The 25,332-nt window shown below is 37.8% G+C and overlaps 1 protein-coding gene across 1 annotated transcript in view; it reads left to right on the plus strand.

Moving 5' to 3' along the window:
- Positions 1 to 229: 229 nt before the first annotated feature.
- rfx6 (regulatory factor X, 6) overlaps positions 230 to 25,332 on the plus strand; it is a 41,463-nt gene continuing 16,360 nt past the window's right edge. Inside the window, exons 1-15 of the mRNA XM_052024903.1 lie at positions 230 to 458; positions 1,106 to 1,256; positions 1,533 to 1,656; positions 1,970 to 2,031; positions 2,349 to 2,426; positions 4,907 to 4,934; positions 10,867 to 10,974; positions 14,714 to 14,791; positions 14,881 to 14,994; positions 17,148 to 17,197; positions 18,935 to 19,094; positions 19,192 to 19,336; positions 22,387 to 22,496; positions 22,602 to 22,719; positions 23,663 to 23,785. Coding sequence (XP_051880863.1) covers positions 230 to 458; positions 1,106 to 1,256; positions 1,533 to 1,656; positions 1,970 to 2,031; positions 2,349 to 2,426; positions 4,907 to 4,934; positions 10,867 to 10,974; positions 14,714 to 14,791; positions 14,881 to 14,994; positions 17,148 to 17,197; positions 18,935 to 19,094; positions 19,192 to 19,336; positions 22,387 to 22,496; positions 22,602 to 22,719; positions 23,663 to 23,785 — 1,678 coding nt within the window. The remainder of the gene's footprint in view (positions 459 to 1,105; positions 1,257 to 1,532; positions 1,657 to 1,969; positions 2,032 to 2,348; positions 2,427 to 4,906; positions 4,935 to 10,866; positions 10,975 to 14,713; positions 14,792 to 14,880; positions 14,995 to 17,147; positions 17,198 to 18,934; positions 19,095 to 19,191; positions 19,337 to 22,386; positions 22,497 to 22,601; positions 22,720 to 23,662; positions 23,786 to 25,332) is intronic.

Here is a 25,332-nt window from a genome sequence, read left to right on the forward strand (position 1 = left end):
CTGTGATGATTTCCAACTCATCACTGATAGTGGAAACATTTTCCAACTGGGATATCGAGACTCAGATTGAGGAATTTGTTATCGTGTAACGTGAAGACCCTGAGATTATACAATGACCTACCTTCTCAGAGGGGTCATGGGCCATTAATTTGACCCCCAGCGAATCCCAATCACGGGAAAAGAGAACGGACTGGTCTAGTAAATCCTCGTTGTGCTGTTCGCTATGAAGATGCCGTTGAAGAGGATGCCTGAATCTCAGGAGTCATCTATGCTTCACCTGCAGCCTCCGCACAAAGTGGCAGCCAGGATTCACGACCAAACCTACATGACTCTGATCGGCAAACACTTGGCTTCGTTTTCGGAAGAATGCGGCGGCAGCGAGGAGCCAGAGAGTAACTCGGTGTCACTGCCTGGATGTGGAGAGGAGGAGATAGGGACCGATCTAGGCATTAAATCAGGTGAGGTTCTGTCGGTCAGCTCATAAGACGGTTTGCTGTTACACGCACTTCAGAAACTAGACAGGACATTTCTATATCAAGTGCACTGTGACTTATGTTACAATTCCAAGTATCTGAGTTTCCATCAACGAATACCAGAACGAACGAGAGATCGACTGTTCACACTCAAAATAACATCCATGCAATTGAATTAATTTTTATAGAGCCGCTGTAATTTCGAATCAAAACATCGGTTAAGTCCTCTAAGCACATCGATTCCTTTATGAATTTGTTCCCTTCCATAAAAAATGATGCCGTAATAAGGTATTTAACGCCGACAATTGCAATTTAGGATTTAAGGTAGTGATTGATATTACACTAAATGACCGTAGAATTTTACTATGCGAATTCTATTTGTTGGGTTTGAATAGAACCATCCGCAATATGGCAACAAATTTCTTTCTCTCGGGCAAGCTGGTGGGAATTAACGGTAAAAACAACAGGAGATGTGAATGCGAAGTCCTCTCTCTGGCAGTTTAAAATAATTCATGCTCCTACCTTTCAGAACACTGAAGAATAGCATGCAGATGGACGCAGTAAATTGATGTTTTGAATGGTATAAATAGACCACAGAAAGATTGAATCTTATCGTTCGCTGTTTCCACCAGAATCAGAAAACTGCAACGGATTCGCATCGTCGGACGAAGAGGATGGGTCTGAAGGAAAAACTTTCTTGAACGATAAGCAGCAGAGTCCGAAAAAAACCATCACTCAGATCATCAAGGACAAGAAGAAGCAAACGCAGCTCACATTGCAATGGTAAGGGACGGATCGGACAGTGGACCCCAGCGTTAAATTCTTCGTTTCATATGTGCGAATATACATTTAAGAACGTCGAATATGAATGATATTACAATGTAGTTTCGAAGCAGAGTACGAACCGAGTGTCTTTAATTCGTTACATTTTGGACGAATTCATTAAATCTCAAACAATCTAGAGCAATCCAAGTTTTGGGCATGATGGAAGATTTGTACCCAAGTGTTTTAATGCTCCGAACTAATGGGATTGCGTGTTGTTAATCTTTCCTTCGTCAGGTTGGAAGAAAACTACATCGTTTGTGAAGGGGTCTGTTTACCCAGATGTATCCTCTATGCCCATTACCTAGATTTCTGTAGGAAAGAGAAATTGGAACCAGCTTGCGCAGCTACATTCGGAAAGGTAGTATCTGCGGGCTCGCGGGTATTTCTGTAAACCAAAAATAAAACTGATTTTTTAAAAATGAAAAATAAGTAAGCACTGCAAGTAGGAGTCATCTTAAAATATATCACGGTATCAGAGCGATCTCTTCCTCTTCCAATTGGCAGTATGATAAGTTAAAGCAGAGAAACGATTTTTTACACTACATGTAAATGTAAATACATGTATGATATGGAGTGAAGATTTTCTGTCTTCAAATAGAGTTTAGGCAAAGATACAAAGATCGCATTTTTTTATTCAATGTTTTACATTTTCCTTCATGTTTCGTTGATAGACAATACGACAGAAGTTCCCCCTTCTGACGACCAGAAGACTTGGAACGAGAGGTCACTCAAAGTGAGTCATTTAAAATCCTGTTGGGTAGTGATCCTTCATTTATCATTTCGTCTTTAGGCTTGTCAAAGCTCGAAGCCCTTAGATTTATTAGCAGTCATTATTTTATCGGCACCCGTTTATTTGATGTGAGTACTGTTGCCGTCTAAACAAATCTGCTTCCTGAGAACCCTGATAACAGTGGCATAACCCCGTTAACCGTCTCATACCAGGTAAATAAATCGATACGAACAATTCATTTGACGGATATTGTATTTTATTTTTGTTTTAATATAGATTTAACATAAATATAATTTAGAAATCTTGGCACTGTCTTGCAGGTATCACTATTATGGTATTGGCATCAAAGAGAGCAGTGCATATTATCATTCGGTATATTCTGGTAAAGGCTTGACAAGGTACCCTAATCCTTTACATTATATGCATCATACTAACATCTCTGCCTCGACTGAAAGTAATTATTAGTGTAATCAGGAGTTCTTTTATTAGTCAGCTGTGTGCTGACTGTAATTATATTTGCTCAGGTGAAAGTTTGACAGGATTTGTACACTATCTGTAGCATCAAACAAAAGTGCAGAGGAATTGAGGATTATGGGGAATCAGCAGGAAAGAGGAGTTGAGGCCAGCATAGATCAACCATCATCATATTGAATGGTGGGGCAGGTTTGAGGAGCCTGGTGGCCTATTCCTGCTCCTAATTTCTTGTGTTCTTGTGTAATCTGTTGCTATGCCGCATGAACAGAAAAGTAGTAATATAACTTGAGAGGCAGACTTGCAAGCTAATCAGTGAGTATACTGAAACAAAAGCATCAATTCTACTTCATGTGAACATTTGCATCCTGGTCAGACACACTCTTAATGGTAAATAAAGGTGAAAATATATTAATGTTCAGCATCTGTTTAGAGAGAAACAGAGTTAACATTTCAGGTGTTTGTTGATTTAAAACATAAACTTGGTTTCTCTCTCCATAGATGCCGCCTGGCCTGTTGAATGTTGCCAGCATTTCTGTGTTACTTTAGATTCTCAGCATTTGCCTTGTTTCTGAATATTTTAGTTGGATTTCATTTCTAGTTCATTGTGTGAATCTAATATGGCTTGTTTGTTTCAATAGAGAAGTTTTAGTATAACTGATCCATAGAACATTTTATTATTTCATTGTCATTATAGTTACAACAACATCAACAAAATTACATTTATATTAACATTTAAAAGCAGTGGTAGTTTAATTTCAGTCAACTGCTGAGAAATAAAATGGATATACATTTATGGTGTGGCCCATCCCTTTCAGAATGATCCAGTGCACTTTACCACCAGAGAAGTATTTTTCAAGTGTGGTAACTGCTGGAAATATAGCAGCTAATTCATTCTCACTACCTGCTCATAATCAGCAAATAATAATCTTATTACCTATTTTGTTTTCGTTGTCTGGTGATTGAGGGTATAAGTATTCACATAATGGATATTTATTCTTCATTGTAATGGTGCCTTGGCACCTTTTACACTCACCTGAAAGACCAGGTGGGCCTTAAGGTAATATCTTAATGGAATGAGACACCTCAAACAGTGCTGTACTCTCTCAGTCCTGCACTGGAGGGTCAGTTTAGTTTTTTGAATTCAAGTCTCTGAATTAGGATTTGAATCCAAAACTCTGAGCAAGAAACAGAAGTGCTACTGACTGAGACTTGCTGACACCATACGCACAAACTTTTAATGCTTATCCCCTCCTCATCCATAATCCAAAAATTACAGGTGTTATTACTAGTAACTTATTTCATTGGATAATTTCTGTAATAGAGTCATAGAGCAATACAGCATGGAAACAGGCCCTTTGGCCCAACTCATCCATGCCAACCAGCATGCCCATCTAAGCTAGTCCCATGTGCCCTCGTTTGGCCCATATCCCTCTAAACCTTTCCTATCCATGTACCTGCCCAAATGTCTTTTAAATATTGTTATTGTACCTGACTCCACCACTTCCCCGGCAGCTCGTTCCATATACCATAGAACCATACAGCACAAAACAGGCCCTTCGGCCCACCATGAACAGGCCCTTCGGCCACCCTTTGGCACACACCGCCCTCTGCCTGAAGAAGTTGCTCCTCGGGTCCCTTTTCAATTTTTCCCCTCTCACCTTAAACCTATACCCTCTAGATTTTGATTCCCTTTCCCTGGGAAAAAGACTGTATGCATTCACCTATCTATGCCCCTCATGATTTTATAGAGTTCATAATGTCACGCCTCAGTTTCCTACACTCCAACCTCTCCCTATAACTCAAGCCCTCAAGTCCTGGCAACATTCTTGTAAATCTTCTCTGTACTCTTTCCAGGTTAATCACATCTTTCCAACAACAGGATAACCAAAACTATGCACAATACTTTTGGTGTGGCCTTATCAACATCTTGTACAACATAATATCACAACTCTGAAACTCAGTGCCCTGACTGATGAAAGCCAGCGTGCTAAATGCCGTCTTCACCACCCTGACTACCTGTGATACCACTTTCAGGAAACTATGAATGTATTCCTAGGTCCTTCTGTTCTACAACACTCTCCAGGGTCTTACTGCTCACTGTGAAAGTCTGACCTTGATTTGACTTCCCAAAATGTAACACCTTGCATTGTAATGAGATGTCTCATTCTGAAAAACATAGAGCTGATGTGGAAGATTTTACAGTTAGGCAGGATAGCATGAGTGGAAATTTGGCAACATTTATATAAATGAGATTTAAGACTCATTAAGTCAGACTTTGTCATTTAATTTGAAATTTATACTATTTGAAGATGTCATGTTCAGAAGATTCATTTAATTGATCATGGACATGCAATGTATATGATTATATTAACAATTAGTTATGTTTTGTTTTTATTTTTCACAGATTTTCAGGAAGCAAATTGAAAAATGAGGTATGTTAAATTAAAACCACATTAATGGTCATTATAAGACCTCTTTATTCAGAATCACACATAAATGAAAGTTATATTATTACAAATAAATAAATCTAATGTTAGAATAAGGTATTGCATTCTTTCCATAGCAATCTACAGCCAGATATTTAAAAACAATCGATTGCACAGCACAGTAATGATTGAACTTGACAAAGGGCCACAAAGTAATGACTGTAAATAATGAATTTAAAGTAGCATGTGTGGCTGTGCATAAGTAAATATTTCACAATGTTAACGTGCAATGAAGACTTTAAAGATAAGCAATTTTTCATCTAAAATAAATGATTATTGCATTCTGTCTGTTACATGCTTTATATTTAGGACAGTAAATGGCTTGAGATTGAGTATCAGGGTGGAGAATCATGCTTCAGAGGCACATATGGCAATCCATATGCATGTTAAAATGCCACGGCCATGAATATAAGATAAGATATCTTTACTAGTCACATGTACATCAAAACACACAGTGAAATGCATCTTTTGCGCAGAGTGTTCAGAGCGCAGCCCATAGTGTCGCTATGCATCCAGTGCCAACATAGCATGCCCACAACTTCTTAACCTGTGCGTCTTTGGAATGTGGGAGGAAACCGGAGCACCCAGAGGAAACCCACGCAGACACGGGGAGAATGTACAAACTCCTTACAGACAGCAGCCGGAATTGAACCTGGGTCACTGGCACTGTAATAACATTACACTAACTGCTACACTACTGTCAATATATAAACCAGACCAAAAAATGTCAATATATGTTTGTATATTTCAGGATCAGTTATCTAGGTGTAATGTATTTAAGACCTCTATGATGCATATAAGAAGCAGCTACTTCATTTTCATCCTTGGGCAATACTGTGTCAGGACATTAGTTGTGCAATAATGCTCATTTGACTTTACATCAGAATCAGAATGTTTTGCATCAGAAGTACAGTGCAAAGGTATATAACTTCAAAATAAGTAAAAAGTGCAAAAATAGAATAATGAAGCAGTGTTCATGCATTCAGAAATCTGATGACAGAGGGGAAGAAGCTGTTCCTAAATCATTGAGTGTGGGTCTTCAGGCTTCTGTACCTCCTCCCCCATGGTAGTAATGAGAAGAAGTCATGTCCCGGTTGGTGAGGGTCCTTAGTGATGGATTCCACCTTCCAGAGTTACCTTCTCTTGAAGATATCCTCCATGGCGGGGAGGGTTGTGTCTGTGATGGAACTGGCTGAGTCTACAACCCTCTGCAGCCTCTTGTGATCCTGTGCATTGGAACCTCCATACCAGGCTGTGATGCAACCAGTCAGAATGCTCTCCACCACACATCTATAGAAATTTGCAAGTTCTTTGGTGACATACCAAATCTCCTCAAACTCAAGGAAGTAGAGCTGCTGGTGTGCCTTCTTTGTGATTGCATCAATATGTTGGGCCCAGGATAGATCCTCTGAGATATTGACACCTAGGAACTTGAAGCTGCTCACCCTTTCCACCACTGACCTCTCAATGAGTGCTGGTGTGTGTTCTCTCAATTTCCCCTTCCTGAAGTCCACAGTCAATTCCTTGGTCTTGCTGATTGTGAGTGCGAGGTTGTTGTTGTGACACCACACAATCAGCCGATCTATCTCACTCCTGTCCACCACCTCAGCACCATCTGAAATTCTGCCAACAACAGTGGTGTCATCTACAAATTTATAGATGGCGCTTGAGCTGTGCCTAGCCACACAGTCATGAGTGTGGAGAGAATAAAGCAGTGGGCTTAGCACGCAACCTTGAGGTGCACCTGTGTTGATTGTCAGTGAGGAGGAGATGTTACTACTGATCCACACTGACTGTGGTCTCCTGATAAGGAAGTCGAGGATCCAGTTGCAGAGGGATGTACAGAAGCCCAGGTTTTGAAGCTTGTTGATTAATGCTGAGGGGATGATGGTGTTGAATGCCGAGCTGTAATTGGTAAACAGCACCCTGACAATGTTTTAGTATTTATTAACATAATATGTGCCTGATATCCAAAACAAAAACTACTACAGAAAGGGAAACCACTTCAAAAATTCAGAAGGATAAAGTTAATGAGTTGTTATTTAGACAATTAATAAGGTTTTCAAAAAACAGAAATATATATAAATAAAAGTAAAATTAATAATAAGAGTGTCAAAAGGTAAAAGGAAAAATGATGGTCATGTTATATTGGCTTAGTAATTTTTGTATTCACCCATCACATGATTACTAACAATTGTTTAAAAATTAATTATTTGTGCAATTTTATAAATGCAATTGGACAAGAAGAGTTATTTAAAAAAATACATCCCTGAAGCATTCTGCTTTCACAATCAGACTCCATACTACCAAATTTATTGTGCATAAATTAGAAGACGTGCAAGAGATCTTTAGTAATGCTATCACAACTTCATAAAGACGCAAAAAAACAGACAAAATATCCAAACATGATGAATTATATTAAAGTATAAATATTTGGTAATACTAGAAAAAAATGTGAAACTGCAAAGGGATATGTCCTTTGCCTTTGTACTTTTTCCCTCATAATTTATGAATATCTTCAGGTGCCTTTAGGAGAAAGCTAGAATTCTGTTCATGACAATGTAAATCTGCAGGAGATTTGCTATGTTTCATTTCTAGCAAAGCCATCAAAGGGTTTTTTAAAAAAAACTTTAAGTTGCTTATGGAGGGAAAAGATGGAACTGATTGGGCTGGATCATACTGGAACCAAACTTGCTGCCCGGAATCACCACCCACGCTCCCCACATGGGCATACTTACCATCAGTGGATATGGAGCTCTTCTCTGCCTTTCGTCCAGTGGGTGCTCCACGTAATGACGGTTAAGCCCAAAAGCCAAAACTAGGATGAAGATATGCCTTCTATCAAAGCCGTCAATATCCTTGACATTCAGAAGCATTAAAAATTATTAAACTTGAAGTTGTCATTAAGAATTAATAATGTTATTAAATAATAATACTAACTAAAACAGAAATAATTAAAAAGGTTTAAACTACACATTTTGTTCATTATAAAGTAACATCTTTGGCTCCTGATCAGTGCCCTATAGGTACCATTGAAATCAGTGGGTTTCAAATCCTACATCAGCTTAATGCTGGGCAATCCCACCGATGACTCCATGGAGAGTGTAGCAGCAGAGCAATCTGACAGATTCAACACTACAAATCTGTAAGCAAGTCCCACAGTCACAGTAAGTGTGTGTAAATCCAGGACTTAGTTCAGTTTGAATGGCTGAGTACTACAGCTTGCACTATTTGACCCATGGTATTTTTAGAACACCTCTCAGAATGCTCCAGAGCACTTCACATACAGTATATTGTTTTGAAGAGCTAATATTTGGCACAAGATCGAGGAAACCATGCTGAGATAAATTATTAGTTCAATTGTCATCAGCAATGTTGATTAAGAGAAGAGCACTGGCCAGAAGTCATTGCTATCTTTAATCAATGTCATAAAATCTCTCATGCCCATTGAAACAAACACACAACTTATTCATCAGTTCTGAATCACTTTAGTCTTTTCCTTTTTTCTTAACTTCACGAATTTTGCTGTGATTTATTTGGGCATATTGAAGTACTGTCAAATGAAATAAATATAAGCTCTCATAAAAATTATAATTTCTTGGCTCACGAAATGCACAGGATCGACTAAAACAAATTCACTCCTGAAGCACACAACTTATTCATCCACTCTGAATCACTTTAGTCTTTTCTGATATTCAAAGGGCAATGATTTATCACCAGAAAATATATAGCTAAAGACAGATTTTGGCATTGTGCAAAATATTGGCTTTTTCAGCTTTAGCTTTCTATAAGTGAGAGTGACCTACTTTAAGGTGCCAGCAACCTTGTTTACTTGGCAAATTTGTTAATTATTAAAGGTTTCACAGCTAACTAAGCAGAAGATATTACAATCATTATATAAATGCTAAATGGTAATTAGAACCAGGTGTCCCTGGACAAAAGGTGATTTGGATATATTTACACCTTGGAAAAGTGATGCAGAATTGTTCATTATGCACATTCATTAATTTGATCTAAATTATATTAACACTTGCTTTTCACCAACAAAATTACTTAATGTAACGCACTTTATCAAAGCTTCAAATCCATTTGCACATAATCATAATATGCTACCCATTCTAACCAGTTCAGTAAAATTTTAAAGAGTTGATTAAGCTGATATAAATGACTGAACTGCGCTATTTACATTGTACTAAGAGTAAATTGTATACGATTAATGGGCTAAAATTCATGGATGAAAACTTGGAGGACTAGTCCAGTTCTGTATCTAATTACAAAACTAACCAAAACAGATTGGGCTGGGTCAGATGAAGTACACAGTTGGAAATGGGATTGGTTTATTATTATCACATGTACCGAGGTACAGTGAAAATCTTGTCTTTTTTTATAAAACATACCATTCATACAGATCAATTCATTACACAGTGCATCGAGGTAATACAAGGTAAAACAATAACAGAATGCAGATTAAAGAGTATCAGCTACAGAGAAAGTGCAGTGCAGGTAGACAGTTAGGTGCAAGGTTATAACAAGGTAAATTGTGAGGTCGAGAGTCCATCTTATTGTGCTAGGGAACCGTTCAATAGTCTTGTAACAGTGGGATAGAGCCTGGTGGTACATGCTTTCAGGCTTTTGTATCTTCTGCCTGATGGGAGAGGGGAGAAGAGAGAATATCCGGGTTGGGTGGGGTCTTTGATTATGCTGGCTGCTACACCAAGGCAACGAGAGGTATAGATAGTCCATGGAGGGGAAGCTGGTTTCCATGATGTGCTGAGCTGTGTCCACAACTCTCTGCAGTTTCTTGCAATCATGGGCAGAGCAGTTGCCATACAAAACTGTGATGCATCCAGATAGGATGCTTTCTCTGGTGAATCGATTAAAGTTGATGAGGGTCAACGGGGACATGCCAAATTTCTTTAGCCACCTGAGAAAATAGTGGCACTGGTGAGCTTTCTTGGCTGTGGCATCTACGTGGTTGGACCAGGACAGGCCCTTTGTGATGTTCATTCTTAGGAACTTGAAGCTCTCAATCCTCTTGACCTCAGCACTATTGATGTAGACAGGAACATGTGCACTGCTTCCTTTCCTGAATTCAATGACCAGCTCTTTTGTTTTGCTGACATTCAGGGTAAGGTTGTTGTCATGACACCATGTCACTAAGCTCTCTATCTCTTTCCTGGACTCCAACTCATCTTTATTTGAGCTACGTCCCACTACAGTGGTGTCATCTGCAAACTTGTAGATGGAGTTAGAGCAGAATCTGGCCATGCAGTCAAGAGTGTATAGGGAGTAGAGTAGAGGGCTGAGGACACACCTTGTGGGGCACCAGTGTTGAGAATAATTGGGGCAAAGGTGTTGCTGCCTATCCTCACTGATTGTGGTCTGTTGGTCAGGAAGTCAAGGATCCAGCTCCAAATGGAGTTAATGTTCCAGGTGCTGCCTGCCCTTCTGAATTATTCAGTATTTTCTGTTTATATTTCAGAGTTTCAACATCTGCAGACTTTTGCTTTTGGGTTGCAAAGCGCAGACCCAGTCCACCCATCAGAATTGCAGCCTGTGATTCATCACACCCACTCTTACCTGGGCCAGATGTCTAGAGCCCTTTTCACTGTCCCTCACGTGCTAGAATCCAAAGAGGTTTGGACAATGACTAGAGCTCAGGTGGTGTAATATCTAAGTCCTGCTTTGGAAATGCCCCTGACAGCCATTGACGTTTCAAACCATTAAAAATGAAATTTATTATTATTAGTTTAATATTATTAATTTAATATTAACAATTTTAAAATAATTGCCTTTGCTTTGTGTTTTCAAATTTTCAATTGATTCAGAATGATGGTGTATATTTAGACACTAATTGGACATTTTTATTTCATTATAGGGAGGTTTTACTCGGAAGTATTCACTCAGTTCAAAAACAGGAACCTTGCTTCCAGATTTTCCCAATGCACAGCATCTTCTTCTTCAAGGGCATATTTCAAAGGAGAAGGTACAGATTCTTAAAGAAGTTATTAATTTAATTCACTTCATGAATCTTAATAGAACATCAAACCATTATGAACATCTATGACAATAAACTTTGTTATCATTCATGAGAGACTGGGAGATCTAGATGCTTATAAGACCAGTTCTTGAAAACAAATTAGGAATTATTGTTGGCAACATTAATAGAATAATGCATATCCTATACGAGTACTTCATTTATTTTAAAGCATGGTATTATCCCACTTATTTTGACTTGTTTAAGTATGTGCAACTAGCTTTATGTTCATATTTCAAAAATCTATAATTCTTCATGGAAAAGTTATTTTTGGTCTGAAATACAAAAATGCATTGTGGTTCAAATGTTTGAAAATGCACAGTGGAAAATCATACCTACCACATGGTTTTCTCGAGAAAATAACTATGCAATTCTCTGTTTTTAACATTGACTGATAAATGCATTTCTTTGAAAAGTAAAATCACTTACATGACAAGTGGTCAAATGTTGGACATACCTGTAACTTATACACTTATCCGCCCATGATTCATTACAATTGTAATGCACCTTTACATGGTATAAAGCTTATATTTAGGATTTTTAAGGTATTATCTTTTCTAGGACTATGTGGTTTTCTAGATCAGTGTGTGTTTAGCAGTATGTTAAAATGTAATATTTATCTGTATATGTTATATTGATGGTTATCTTGCAAGATACTGCTTAAATATCATTTTAAATCTCAAAAATAATCCATTAATTAATTGAGATCACTCTACCTTCTCAGGATTACACACTCCTTCATTGTTCTGTTTTTCCTCCAGTTCTATATACCTGTGCAGCTCAGAGAATTAAGATCTCACCTCATTTTTTTCTAGTGCACAGTTTCTTTGCCAGGATTTAATTTGCACCAAATCAAAACTTTGTGTCTTGTTCCTTAACTATTCACTAGGACATTATTCTATAATGTACTTGTCATCTGAAAAATGTGCCAAAAATAACCACAGTCTCTTGACTATCAATAGCTTATTTAGCTTGTTAAGCCTCAAGTGAGGCTATTTAATATCTTAGTTCTGAAGTTTTGAAACAAAAGCTTCATTGCTTCAAATTATACTGAATTGGGAATATGTCCACTTAATGGCACACCCGTACAACCAAACACAGGAGATTGATTTATTGAGAGAATCTACCTGAAACAATGCCAGCCATTTCACTCTTGATAGGAGTCTGTGGACATATCATTTATCCATTAACAATTGAGCAGGTAGCAGTCTGATTACAGGGCATGCTGGTGACCTGGTGTCCAAGGAGAGGGAAAACAGGCAGCAGGTTGGGCTGGAGACTGTTTATCAGAACAGTGTGCAAGTGAGTGGGGTGAGGTTGGTGCCCTTAGTTTCACCCTATTTCTTTCTTTTCTTGTATCGGTAGGGATACAGGATTTCCAACAGTTGTGTTTAATTAGTCTGTTTCTACATTTGTGAATGTTTTCCTCATTTTACGATCTTTGTTATTGGCTTTTTTAATGTATTTAAGGTTTCCCTCCATTGCCTGGGACCTTTTAGTGTCATCAAAACATTAGCTGCTTTTTCTTTGAACTAGCTGCATGTTATTCAAGCAATTGTACATTTCTGTGCTTGAAGCATCAGCTTCCTCAGATTTATTTTCTGCTTCTATTAAAAAAAGTCCTTCCCTCATTTTCATTTATCAATTCTGAAAAGGGCCAGGCTAGAAACATTGACCTTTTCCCTCTTCCCTTCTTCACTGTTTGTTTCCAGTGTTTTCAGAGTTCACTTCAAGTTTTCACCCTTAGCAGCATTTGCTTCTCTTTCTTTGCATATTATTAAAGCAGACCCAGAACCAAGTCTAAACAATTAAAACTATACATCTTACAAATCAAAGTTCTTATTGGATTTACGTGACTCAGTGAGATAAAATTGAATTGACGTGGAAGTGGGAGGTCACAGGCAAATCAACTGAATGAAGTATTGATTGAGGTTTCTGTTTGCTTTCCCAACATTTATTGCCCATTTATTAGGGACTTCGGTTGTAAATTGAGCTGAGGTATTAGCAACTTTCCAGCCTAATGGGATGGCATCTGCACACTTGGAAGGGTAACATTTCTAAATGTGGTTGGTTGTCTGGTCTGCTTTGAGTATATGATGGGAAACTGCAAAGGATGCATGTAAGACCTTCCCCTACATACCTTGCCAGACACTGGGAGTCATACCATGGTTGAGGACTTAGAAAATTAACCTTAGACATGGGTTCTTGAAACCCATTAAATAAACTTCAATGGCAATGAAGTAGGGTGCTTTCTATAATTCACAATATTAGTGCTCGGGTGGTGAGTTGAAAATCTGCCTTATATCTTCAAAATTCTGCAAGCTTTACTCTTTGCATGAGTTTTTGGATTCTAGTTATGTTATTTGATGGTAAATAACAACCAAATTGTTCTTAAGGTGGAGAGTTCAAGCGGAATGCAGAGCCCCAAGAAGTCTATTGGTATATTCTGTCAAAATGCATAGCATTTATTCTAGTGGATGATGGCAACTATTACAAAAATTTCTGATTCAATGTGTAACTAACATCAAGCCTTTGCAAGAAGACTTCCATGAGTGCAACAGATAACAATGCTTGTGTATTGCATTCTGTTTAATTATTTATGAGCCAAGGAAATATTGGAATGTCTTTGAAGTACTAGACCACATATGGGGTCTCTAAATCTACTCACCTTATCAACTGGGGCCCACTATCCTATAGCTAACTTCTGAGATGCTTCATCTCAGTTGGTGTATCCACAATGCAATGATTCTAAATGTGTTAGGAAATTTGAGTTCTTAGCGTCGTGAGTCTCTGCTTCAGGACACACCCTGTTGATAACATTTGTTTTCAAAGAGGAAAATAGATCTGTGTATCTTCATCAATCCTAGAAATGGTGCTATTTTAGCTGGATCCTGTCTTGCCATATTTTTGAAGCCACTGAGTTTAAATACTCGGCAGTAAAAAACAGATTCATGTTGATTTTTAGAACCGGAATGCAACACACAACCTTTGCCATATTTTGCATTTAGTTGAAGTAGCTGTAAATGAAATTTAACTATTAGATAATCTTGAAAACTGTAACGCAAAGGAGTAATACCTGTGCTGCAGCTATACAATACTTTGTTGCGCCACACCTTGAGTACCATGGGTAGTTCTGGGCATCATTCCCAAAAAGAATGTACTGGCCATTGGATCAGCACAGTATAGATTTACTAAAATGGATTCAGGTCTCCAAGGGCTAAATGAGGAGTTCTTTAAGCAAATTAGACTGCATTTCCCAGACTATAGAGGTGATCAATGTTTCGATGATGTTGAGAAATGATAGGGTCGAGAAATTATTTCCACTAATAAGTGAGTCTTGAACTGTGCTAGAAATTAGAGACAAGTCTTTCAGGGCTGATGTAAAGGAACACTTCTGTACTCAATGTTTGTTCAAAGTTTGTAACTCATTTCTGCAATTGGCAGTTTTTGTTAATCTCAAATTTGAGGTTGAAAGATTTTGTTAACCAAAGGTATTAGGTGGTATAGTAAATTTGTCATATTAGGCCACAGATCAGCCATGATTTCAAGGAAAGAGGGGAAGATATGGAGGACAAAATGGTGCAAATCTATTCCTATCTTGTATTATCGCATGCATGATTATAAAATGTTACAGTGAGTTATATGGGTTGTCATTCTAATATATTTCATGGTACTTTTATCAACACAGGTAGATACATTAATTATGATGTACAAAACACATTGCCAATGTATCCTGGATAATGCAATCAATGGAAACTTTGAAGAGGTGAGATTATATTAAAAAGTATTGCAGTTTTAGTTTATTTATGCATCCAAAAAGGAAAGTGATTCCACAATTTTCAATTTAATTTTCAGATTCAGAACTTCCTATTGCACTTTTGGCAAGGGATGCCAGACCATCTTCTTCCTTTGTTGGAAAATCCTGTCATCATTGATATATTTTGTGTCTGTGACTCCATACTTTACAAAGTGAGTTTTGACTAAAGTGATCATTAATAAATAAAGGGTGCAGCGTGGCTTCGTTGTAATATGGTGCAAGGTTTTTAAAACAAACATTAAAGATCATGCAAAGCTCTTTAATGCTTAATTACTAATGCTTAACATTATGAATTTTTATGCTAGTTTATTCATTTTCAGGCACATTATTTTGGCAAAACCAATGCAAAAAGCAGGTACACTCATGACCTTTTCAAAAATAGTTGTATAACCATTACATTTTATGCAACTGGTAAATCCCATGTAAAGTAAACTATTCTGGAAATAAGAGCACAGAAAAGAAACCTATCTGAAATAGTAAGAATTTAAATGAAAGTGAAGCAGAAAGCCTTTGTATATCACTTTTTAAATTGCAATGTAGAAACAAAAACAGCATCTGATCTACAATCAGCAAATATCTATAAACACCAAAATGTTAATCAACAACTAATTTGTTTTAATAATATTGATTTGAGGGATAAATACTGGACATAGTATTGCTAATGACTGCCCTACTCTTCGACAAAGTAGTGTCATGGGATCTTTTCCTTTTACTTGAGAGAGCAGATGGAGCCATAGTTTAGTGTTTCATTTGAAAGATGACACTTATTACAGTGCTGGCCTCTCTTTGAACTACTTTGGCCGGCTAGCCTAGAGTTTTGTGCTCAAGTCTCTGGACTTGAACCCATAACCTTCTGATTTGGAAGTTGCAAATAATGGAGCCATAGTAATACCTTGATATGTACATCCAGAGGTTTTTAAAGATGGGAATACAAGAAAAGACCATGACTTCTCCATGGATAAACTGTGGAGCAGCATTAAGTGTTGCTTTGGTCAAGGTTAATTAGCAATGTGTATTCCAATCATATGATTAACTTAAGGTGATATCTTAAGCAAGATCAAGGCTCTTAATGATGTCTTTCAGAGATGGCATAAATCCACTCAGGATAGACCTTTCCTGTTACATATTAGATAGGGAAGTAAGATATAAGATCCTCCATTGAATGCAGTTTGTAATGTTAAATTGGTCACTTGATAAGGCTGCATCAAGCTGTGCTTAGACCCAAGGTGCACAAACATCAAGGGTTCTATCTGTCTATCCATCTATTCTATCTGTATCCAGTGCTGCAATGATTGCATCTGACCACATTGCTGTGGAACATTCCTTTTAAATGGACTGTACAGTTCTACCTGTCACCTTATAGAACATACTGTGCAGAAAAGCTACAAGTCCATCAGGCATTGGTCTGCACAGAATGTCCTCAAAACCCTGTAGGAAAAGGAGATGATGAACCCTGCGGGATGGTTTCCAGAGAAAACTTCCAAAGTCATTTGGCAAAATGCCTCATTACTACAAGTTTCAAACAAGCACCAAGACCTTACTTGGCTGGTGGTGAGCAGGGCCCTCCTTGTCAGATTTTTATGTACAGCTGGAGTACCATGTGCTGGAGACTGCTGGGAGTGAGATCATCATCTATCCCTTTCTGGATTGCATGTGTCCCAAGAAGGTCTGGAAAGAGATGTGTTCAAGGTAAATCCTGAAAGCTGTGTAAAACTGGACTCTGGGCTCTATATGATATTTCCAGGACAACAAATATCAACTGCTGCTGGAAGGCCATCAGTTTGTTGAAAGACAGCCTCTGGTCAGTCTGAAGCTCAGTGGTCTTCCAGTGCAAATTGTTGTCCCCAGCTGAATGCTGCTGATTGGTACACTTAAGATGCAGATCTATATGTGGCAATTAAGAAAGAAAGGCCACAGTTTCAAGTTCTCCTGCCATTGCACCCTGAGGAGCTGAAACCTGTGGGGAAAAAATATTCCAGGTAGTTTGTGCAAGGAATGTACATAAAGAAAAAAATGATGTAATGCTGCTGTAATCTGTGTAGTATATTAGAATAATTTATAATAGATAAGTAAAAATATAAAACAGTTATAATGAAAATAATATTAAATAAGACTTGGCTTTTACTGAAAAAAGTGACATACGAATGTTCTGCATTGTATGTAGTTGCACATTTTGTGAATGAACTAATATGTTGAAATAAATCAGAAAACTGGGAGATGTCTATTCCACATTGATTGGCAATCTTTTAAATTCACCTGCATGAAGTACAACGAAAAGGTTATATTTTTTAATATTTCCCCAAAGGTCCTGACAGATGTTCTCATTCCAGCAACAATGCAAGAAATGCCAGAAAGGTAAGAATATATCCCAGAAGAGGAAATAATTATAAAGTTATTCACTTACTTTATGGGAAATATAATGATATCACAGGCATACATTCTAAAAAGTATTAACTGGAAGGTTTTATATAATCATTAATAAAACTTACTTGTGAATTTAAAGGGGCTCATCATCAATATGTAATTAACATTACAATGTTAATTGATATGACATACATCTTTATTGACCAATTTTTGCTAAATTTATAAAATGGAATCTGATCTTTTAAATAGATTTTAATTTGAAGAAACCTCATTATTTGTCATACTGAGACCACTGTTAGGTAGCGGGATACTATATTTAGCTTTGGGCCATTCGGGGTGCGATATATGTTTACAGCGTTGGAAGGTGTCTATCCAAACAAAGTAGGTTCAAGCTTATTATTGCACCTGTCCTTTCAGTGGAAACTAATCTACAGAAAATGGATGAGGGGTATTTTTTAAAATATGGCATATGAACATCAGAACCTACCAATTAGGAGCATGAATAGATCATACAGCCCCTCAAGTCTGCTCTGTCATATAATTAAGGCTGATCTGAGTATAACTTCAAACCCTGTCTACCTATGCTAAACTTTTTACCCCTTTACTTATCAACCTTTGTCCTTAAAACATTCAAAATCCTACTTCCATGGCCCTTTGAAGAACATAGTTCCAAAAACTCTCTAGGCTCTGAGAGAAATAATTTTGCCTCATTTCTGTCTTAAATGGGTGATGATTTATTTTTAAACATTGACCCCCCCACCCAGTTTTTCATCCCACAAGAGAAAACATCTTCTCCCCAAGCACTCTGTCATGACCCCTCAGATGCTGTATGTTTCCACCAAGTCCTTCTAATCTCCAGTGGGTACAAGCCTGGCTTATCCAACATTTTCTCAAGTGGGAACCCACCCATTCTGAGCTTTAGAGTCTTAGAAATATCTGCTGCTTCCAATGCATTAACATCCTTCTGTAAAGAAGGAGACCAATACTAAGACGAGTAATTTGGATGTGGCTTCACCAGTGGCCTATATAATTGAAACATAATTTTATTCAAATCCCCACACAATAACTTTCTTTTAACTTTCTTAGTTACTTGATGCACCTGTATTGGGCTTTTGCAAATCATACACCACAACACCCATATCCATTTACAGTTCAGAGCTCTGCAATCTCTCACCTCTCAGAAATTGTTTTTTCCCTGCCGAAATGGACAATTTCACATTTGTGTACCTTATAATCCATTTGCCAGGTCTTTGTCCAGCCGTTCCTTTCTAGAGCTTAGTTTTGGTACACTTCTGATGTAAATAGATCTGTTTCTCAGGAAGCATCCTTTGCTCTTATGAGCATTTCATTTTTCAAACCATTCTGGAGAAGGACACTTCTCCTGACTGTAGTGATGACAATCTTCCTGCAAATATTTGGACCAAATAGCCTGTATGGGTCAATTTAAGTACAAGTTCAGTGCAATTTAGCAAATGTGACTTTGAGTGTATGGTAATGGATAAAGGCAGCTTTGTGACTGAAGCACTTGGAACCTTAAAGAAATGAAGAGGGAGTGCATTTACTTACCTTGTATAATAATAGATATAAAATCACAAATTACATTTTTTGTCATTGTGATCATCTTTTGAACAGTTTGGTGCAGGGCGTCTTGACTGTGAGGAAGGGAATGTAGAAAAAACATCAGGGTAACATTTACGACTTAGTAATTCATGTTTTCTTCTTTTCCAGTTTGCTGGCAGACATCAGAAATTTTGCTAAGCATTGGGAGCACTGGATATCTTTGTCACTGGAAAATCTCCCAGACACTCTGGCAGAAAAGAAGTTGCCCATTGCACAAAGATTTGTGTCTTCTCTGAAGCGGCAAACTTCATTTTTGCATCTTGCACAGGCAGGTTTTGGGTTAGTTCTTTGCCACCAAATATTTGATTTCTTTTGTGTTCCTGTTTACAGCTCCATCAATTGGGTTTGTATGTTGTTCTGCACAGATTGCCAGGCCAGCTTTATTTGACCAGACTGTTGTGAATTCCATGGTGGCGGACATTGAAAAAGTGGATCTAAACAGCATTAGTTCACAAGCCCTTCTTGCAGTATCAGGTGGAGCTGACCAGGAATTTGAACTGTATTCTGATTGTAAGTATAATACTTGATATGCTGTAATAGTGATCAATTTTAATCTGCTGCACATTATAGCAGATAACATGACAAATGGATAAGTACAGATTTATGACAAACTTGTGAGAGAGTTACTGCAAGCATCAGCTATAATTGTACATATTAATCCTTTAAATAGGCTTTAATGTAATGGTTTATTTCCAGTAGTTTGCTTTCACATCATCAATGCTTTTAATTGGCCGGTGTCTTCCCTGTTCAATAGTGAATAGATTTCTGCCTTGCCTTCAAGATCATTGGCCCAAAGCATCTCAGTTATATAAGGATTAACAAATTCACAAATAGTTATGTGCAGATACATTAGTTAAACATACAAGTAACTAATGAGATTCAGGCTCATCCCTGGTACACAGGATAACTGCCGTAATTGGCCAATGCATAAAATGCTACTATCTCACAACTCACAACAGCTTGTTCCTAACATGGGTGCTGTCTATGTGGAGTTTGCACATTCACTCTATGACCATGTGGGTTTCCCATATGTGCTCTCATTTCCTCCCACATCCCAAAGATGTGCTGATAGTTCAATTGGCTATTGCAGGTTCCTCCCCAGTGTAGCTAGGTGACTAAAGAATCAAGGGGGTGTTGATGGGTGCGTGAGAGAGAATAAGTTGCAGGGCTACTGGAAACTAAGAAGGGCAATGGGGCTGATAGGATAGGCTGTTGGGAGCTGGCATGGACCTGATGGGTTTAATAGTCTCCTTCTGTGTCATAATGCATAAGATAAAAGTAGAGAGGTTATGCTGGAATGTGGTATGATGGTGGTGCAGTGGTTAAATTAGTAGATTAGTAGTCCAGAGCCTAGAATTCAAGTCCCACCATAGTAGCTGTGGAATTTAAATTAAATTAATAATTAGAAATTAAAACAAAAAGGTCATGATAACTGTAGAAAAGCTACAAGCATGTTGTAAACAAAAATGCATTGGGTTCACTAATGTTCTTCAGGAAAGTTAATCTGCTAGCCTTGCCTAGCCTGGTCCAAATGTGACCCTTCTCTTCTCCCAGTTTGGTTTACTCTGTAATGGTCTAGTAAGCCATTCAGTTTTAGGGCCATAAATGCTGGCCTTGCCAGTGATAACATGAAAAATGAACTAAAAAATCTGGATGAAACTCAAATGGGAACATGGCTGTAGCTCAGGTCTGATCACCATGATTGCTGATGACCTGAAAGAGAATTGATGAATTCGCTAGGGCAAGATAATCTTTGTAAGGGGAAGGTGGCTAGGCTTGGAGTTGTTTACTTTGGGACAAAGGCAGTTAAGAAAAATTTCACTTATCATGTAACAGTGTGATTGGAAAGAGCAGAAGGATCAAAAACTGGGAAACAAATATGTGAAGTAGAAGTAGAAGAATTAGAATGGAGTTGAGGAAAATAGCTTGGAACTCACCAACTGAATCTATTGTCAGAGGTGGCCGGGCAAGGGCAAGGCTCTGGATTTCTAATCCTAAGGTCTCCACGTTCTTATCACTTTTCCCACCTTTTAAACTGCCCCTTAAAATCTACCTTTTCAACCAATTTTTTTGTCATATATCCCAATATCTCCTTATGTGTCGCAATGTTAAATTTTATATGACAATTCTTCTGTAAAATACCTGGCTATATTATACTCCCAGTTGTAGCTGTTGCCTTTAAAATGACCATACTATATGGAGAAATAGTCACAGATGCCTAAGTAGCAGATGATGTTTCCCTACAAAGCTGACAACAACTTTGGGGTTTCCATGTGAATGTGGAATTCCTCAAGTTGGTGTTACCTGTTTGCAGTATTTTGCAAATTTTTCACTTCATGGAGACCAAGCAAAAAGGTGTGGCAGTTGTCCAGGACTTACACATGAGAATCTACTCAAACAACTTGCATCAGATTATTAATGATGCAAGAACAGCATTCCCATGTATTTGGAGAGAAGCAGGTAAATTTTATTTAATTTACCTTTCTAAATTATAATTTATCTAGTTTTCTTTCTCTTGTGTTTTGATTTTTAATTTACCAATACACTTTTTAAATAGCCTTTTAGTAGTCTTGGAAAGGCTTTGAATGTTTCTGAATGTTGAATCTGTTGGAAAATTTATAGGATAATCAATTTATTATGATGTCACATCTCACTGACAAAGTTCAGGGGATCAGGGGATGTGTTTTGAGTTACAGTACATCTGGCTATGTCCAGAACTTGCTAGAAAAATGCTTGAAATAGTTGATAGACTGCCAGCTGATTTACTTCCAGTGTGTTATGCTAATTTTTAAAATTTCTGATTTGTGACCACTATAACATTTTGTTTTTGATCCTGGTGTTTCTGATTAGTGTATGCCATTCCAGCTTTTGTTTGATATAAAAACTACCTTGCCCTTAGCCACTCTGTTATTTTTAAGAATGTATTGGTTTTGAATATTAAATTAAATTTACCACAGAAATGGAGGTTGAAGAAGAACAATGGAAGCACCTTTTTACTGAGGTGACAATTGATAATGTAATGGCACTCAATTTCTTAGGCTCAGAACAGAATATTTTAAATTTCATGCTTCATGGGATGTGCGCTGTTAGGAATTTTAAACATGTTAGATTTAAAATTATTATTTTGTATTCTCTGCTCCTGTCATTTTGCTGCCCCCAACTCATTATTCAGTCCTTCATTACTTTTATTTCTTTTTCCATTTCTGATTTGACTTAATTATCACTCCATCTCAGTCTACCAATCTTTTTCAGTTCTTAAATCTCCAAATGGCTTCTTGGACCCACCACTCTGTAAAAAAAAACTTGTCTCTCCAGCAAACTATGCTGCAAGAGCATCTCAACCTGCGGTGAAAGGAAGAGCTGAATTTATTATATGCAGTACATGTCTTGGCCAAATAAGATGTGAACCATATAACAGTACCTGCTATTAAACAGGAACCAGCTAACACTTAATTAGTAGCTCTCTTAAGTTTTTGTTCTCTTGCCATTTGAAGTTGTCTGCTTCTGATTTTTTTTCAACTAGTTAGAGCAATCTCATATTTTCCTTTTTTACATGCTAGATGACTCTATTACAGTGTTTCAAGAACTGAAGGATCTGTTGAAGAAAAATGCTACTGTCGAATCATTTATTGAATGGTTGGATACAGTAGTAGAGCAAAGAGTCATCAAGGTATGTTTTAGCAATATGATTAGTTGCATTAAAAGAATTCAAGTAAAAAAAACCTTGCATTATCTTTATTTAAATGGTGACTTTCAACGTACTGTCATTTTTAAGCCAAGCAAACAAAATGGAAGATCCCTTAAGAAGAGAGCACAGGATTTTCTTTTGAGATGGAGCTTTTTTGGAGCTCGGGTCATGCATAACCTTACTCTCAACAATGCTTCAAGCTTTGGTAAGCTTTCATATTTATTTTTTTAAACTATGGCCCATTGCCAGTGAGTATTACAGGTATACCAGGATAAGGCTGTCCAACAAAGTATAACAAGTTTCAAACAAAATTCAAGAACTATTAAGCATGAGCACTGATCACCAAGAGCACTTTTTTGGGAATCAAAGATAGAGATGAATCATGTAGAATTTTTATCAGGGTCACAAGGCGATGATGAAAAAATTCCCAAACAAATTTTCCCTTTCCTACTTAGATTGCTGTTTGTAGAGCCCACCTCAGTCTGGTTGGCATCACTTAAATCAGCAACTGGTGAAGGTCAAAACAAAGATTTTGTTATAACATAACAGTTCAAGGTAGTTCATAGGTCCATTTCTAAACAGTGCTCAGGATGATCCATGAATATCAAACAAAGCCATCAATGCAAGTAAAATGTACATTTTCCTTTGGCAATTCATTATAGAATTAGTTCCTGTTCCTCGTCAAGACAACCAAGTGAGGGAGAAGTTAGCTACACAGCCCTAAAGCCTTATGATTGTGCTTTTTAGTACAAGGTGTTGTTTGTAATTACTGCTGTAAATGGTCTTTAATTAAGGCAAAGCCTCTTCATTGAAACAGGTATCTAGTGTCAGTTTAAAAAATATACAGAACAGAAAGTGCACACAAACAAATACTCAAAGTATAAATATGTACCTTCTTTGTTCCTGAAGTTTGGCCTACTTTCATCAGTGATTTCTTTTCATGTAATTAGTTGTCAAACAGTCTGTGGAGGCAGTAAACAAATTAAGAGGTAAGTGAACCTTACAACAGATTAGGATCAGAATAAAACAGTGCCTTGTTTGAGATAGAAGGAGGTCCTTCTCCGTCAAACAATGATTTTTATTTCCTTTGCTTCTTAAAGTGAACTGATGGTCACTGAGATAACTTTCCTTTACTCCTCTCCTTCTAGGCTCCTTTCATCTGATTCGAATGCTGCTGGATGAATACATTCTGTTGGCTATGGAGACTCAGTTTAACAATGACAAAGAGCAAGAGCTACAGAATCTCCTGGATAAATACATGAAAAATGCAGGTACTTGAATAAGTCAGCCAATTAATTCCGTTATCATAAACATCAGAAATTTTCCAACTATTTGATCAGTTTTACAAAGATCATCTGAGGTAGGCTTAACAATAGGCCACACACCCCTTAGAGCCTATGCCATCAGTCAATAAGATCATGGCTGCTCTGAAGTAAAGCAGTCAGGCCTGCTTTACCTCGCATCCAATGCAATAAGCAGGATAGAGACTGAGCAGAGGTGAATCAGTTTTCAAGTACTGGTTTGGTTATTGAATTTATTTTTAAATACCTAATGCCTCCTTATCATAAGACTCAATATAAGTGCAGGGAAGATTGTTTTTAGAAGTTCAAGTCTCTTCGTCTACCATTAACCTTACAGTTGGCACGCAAAGATGCCGACCTGCATTTCCGATGAGGCTGTAGTGGGCATCCTTAATTCCTGTAGAATAAAGATAACAGTTCAAAATGATGAGAGGGCAAAAGGCTAATTTTCCAACTTTGAATGTAAACTCGATATAAACACAAATTTAGAAAAAAGCAATCCAAAAAATTTGAAAAATGCTGGAAATATGAAATAAAAGGAGAAAATGCTAGAAAATCTAAGCAGGTCGGGCAGCAATGGTGGAAGGGCAGGCCCTTCAGCCCACTGTGTCTATGGCAACTATTATGTCTATTCTAACCTCCATGCCTGCATTAGTCCCATACCCTTCTCAGCCTTGCTCATTCAAATACCTGTCCAGTTACTTCTTAAATGTTGTTATTGCTCCTGCCGCCACTCTCTTTCCCATGACAGAGAAGTTGTTACCTCTCTCAGCCTCCTTTGCTCCTGGGAAAACAGACCCAGCCTATTCAAGCTCTCCTTATAACTCAAGCCCTCTAATCTTTTCTGCACCCTGTTGAGCTTAATCACATCTCTCCAATAGTGTGGCAACCAGAACTGGACACAATACTTCAAGTGCGGCCTAACCAATGTTTTGTGGAAATGTAACATGACGTCCCAACTCCGGTATTCAATGGCTCGACCGATGAAGTTACATATGCAATATGCATTCCTTACCACTCTATCCACCTGTGTTGACACTCACGGAACTATGCACTTGTACCCCTTGGTCTCTCTGTTCTACAACACTCGCCACGGCGCTGCCATTCACTGTGTATGTCCTGCCCTTGTTTAACTTCCCAAATAATTCCTGTCTCCTAGAATCCCATCCAATATCTTTCCCACCACTGATGCAAAGCTTACTGGCCTGTAGTTCCCTGACTTATCCCTGCTGCCCTTCTTAAATAAAAGCACAGATTAGCTTTCCTCCAGCCTTCCAGTACCTCATCCATGGCTAACAAAGATACAAAAATCTCTGCCAGGGCCCCAGCAATCTCCTCCCTTGCTTCCTATAACATCCTTGGATACACCTGGTCAGGCCCCTGGGATTTATCCATCCTTAAGCATTTCAAGACCTCCAATACCTCCTCCTTTGTAATGTTGATATACTCCAGGATATCACCTGTTCCCTCCCCTGAACTCCCTAGCTTCCATGTCCCTTGCCACAGTAAATACAAAC

The sequence above is a fragment of the Pristis pectinata genome, chromosome 10, assembly GCF_009764475.1.
Source record: "Pristis pectinata isolate sPriPec2 chromosome 10, sPriPec2.1.pri, whole genome shotgun sequence".
Classification (NCBI taxonomy): domain Eukaryota; kingdom Metazoa; phylum Chordata; class Chondrichthyes; order Rhinopristiformes; family Pristidae; genus Pristis; species Pristis pectinata.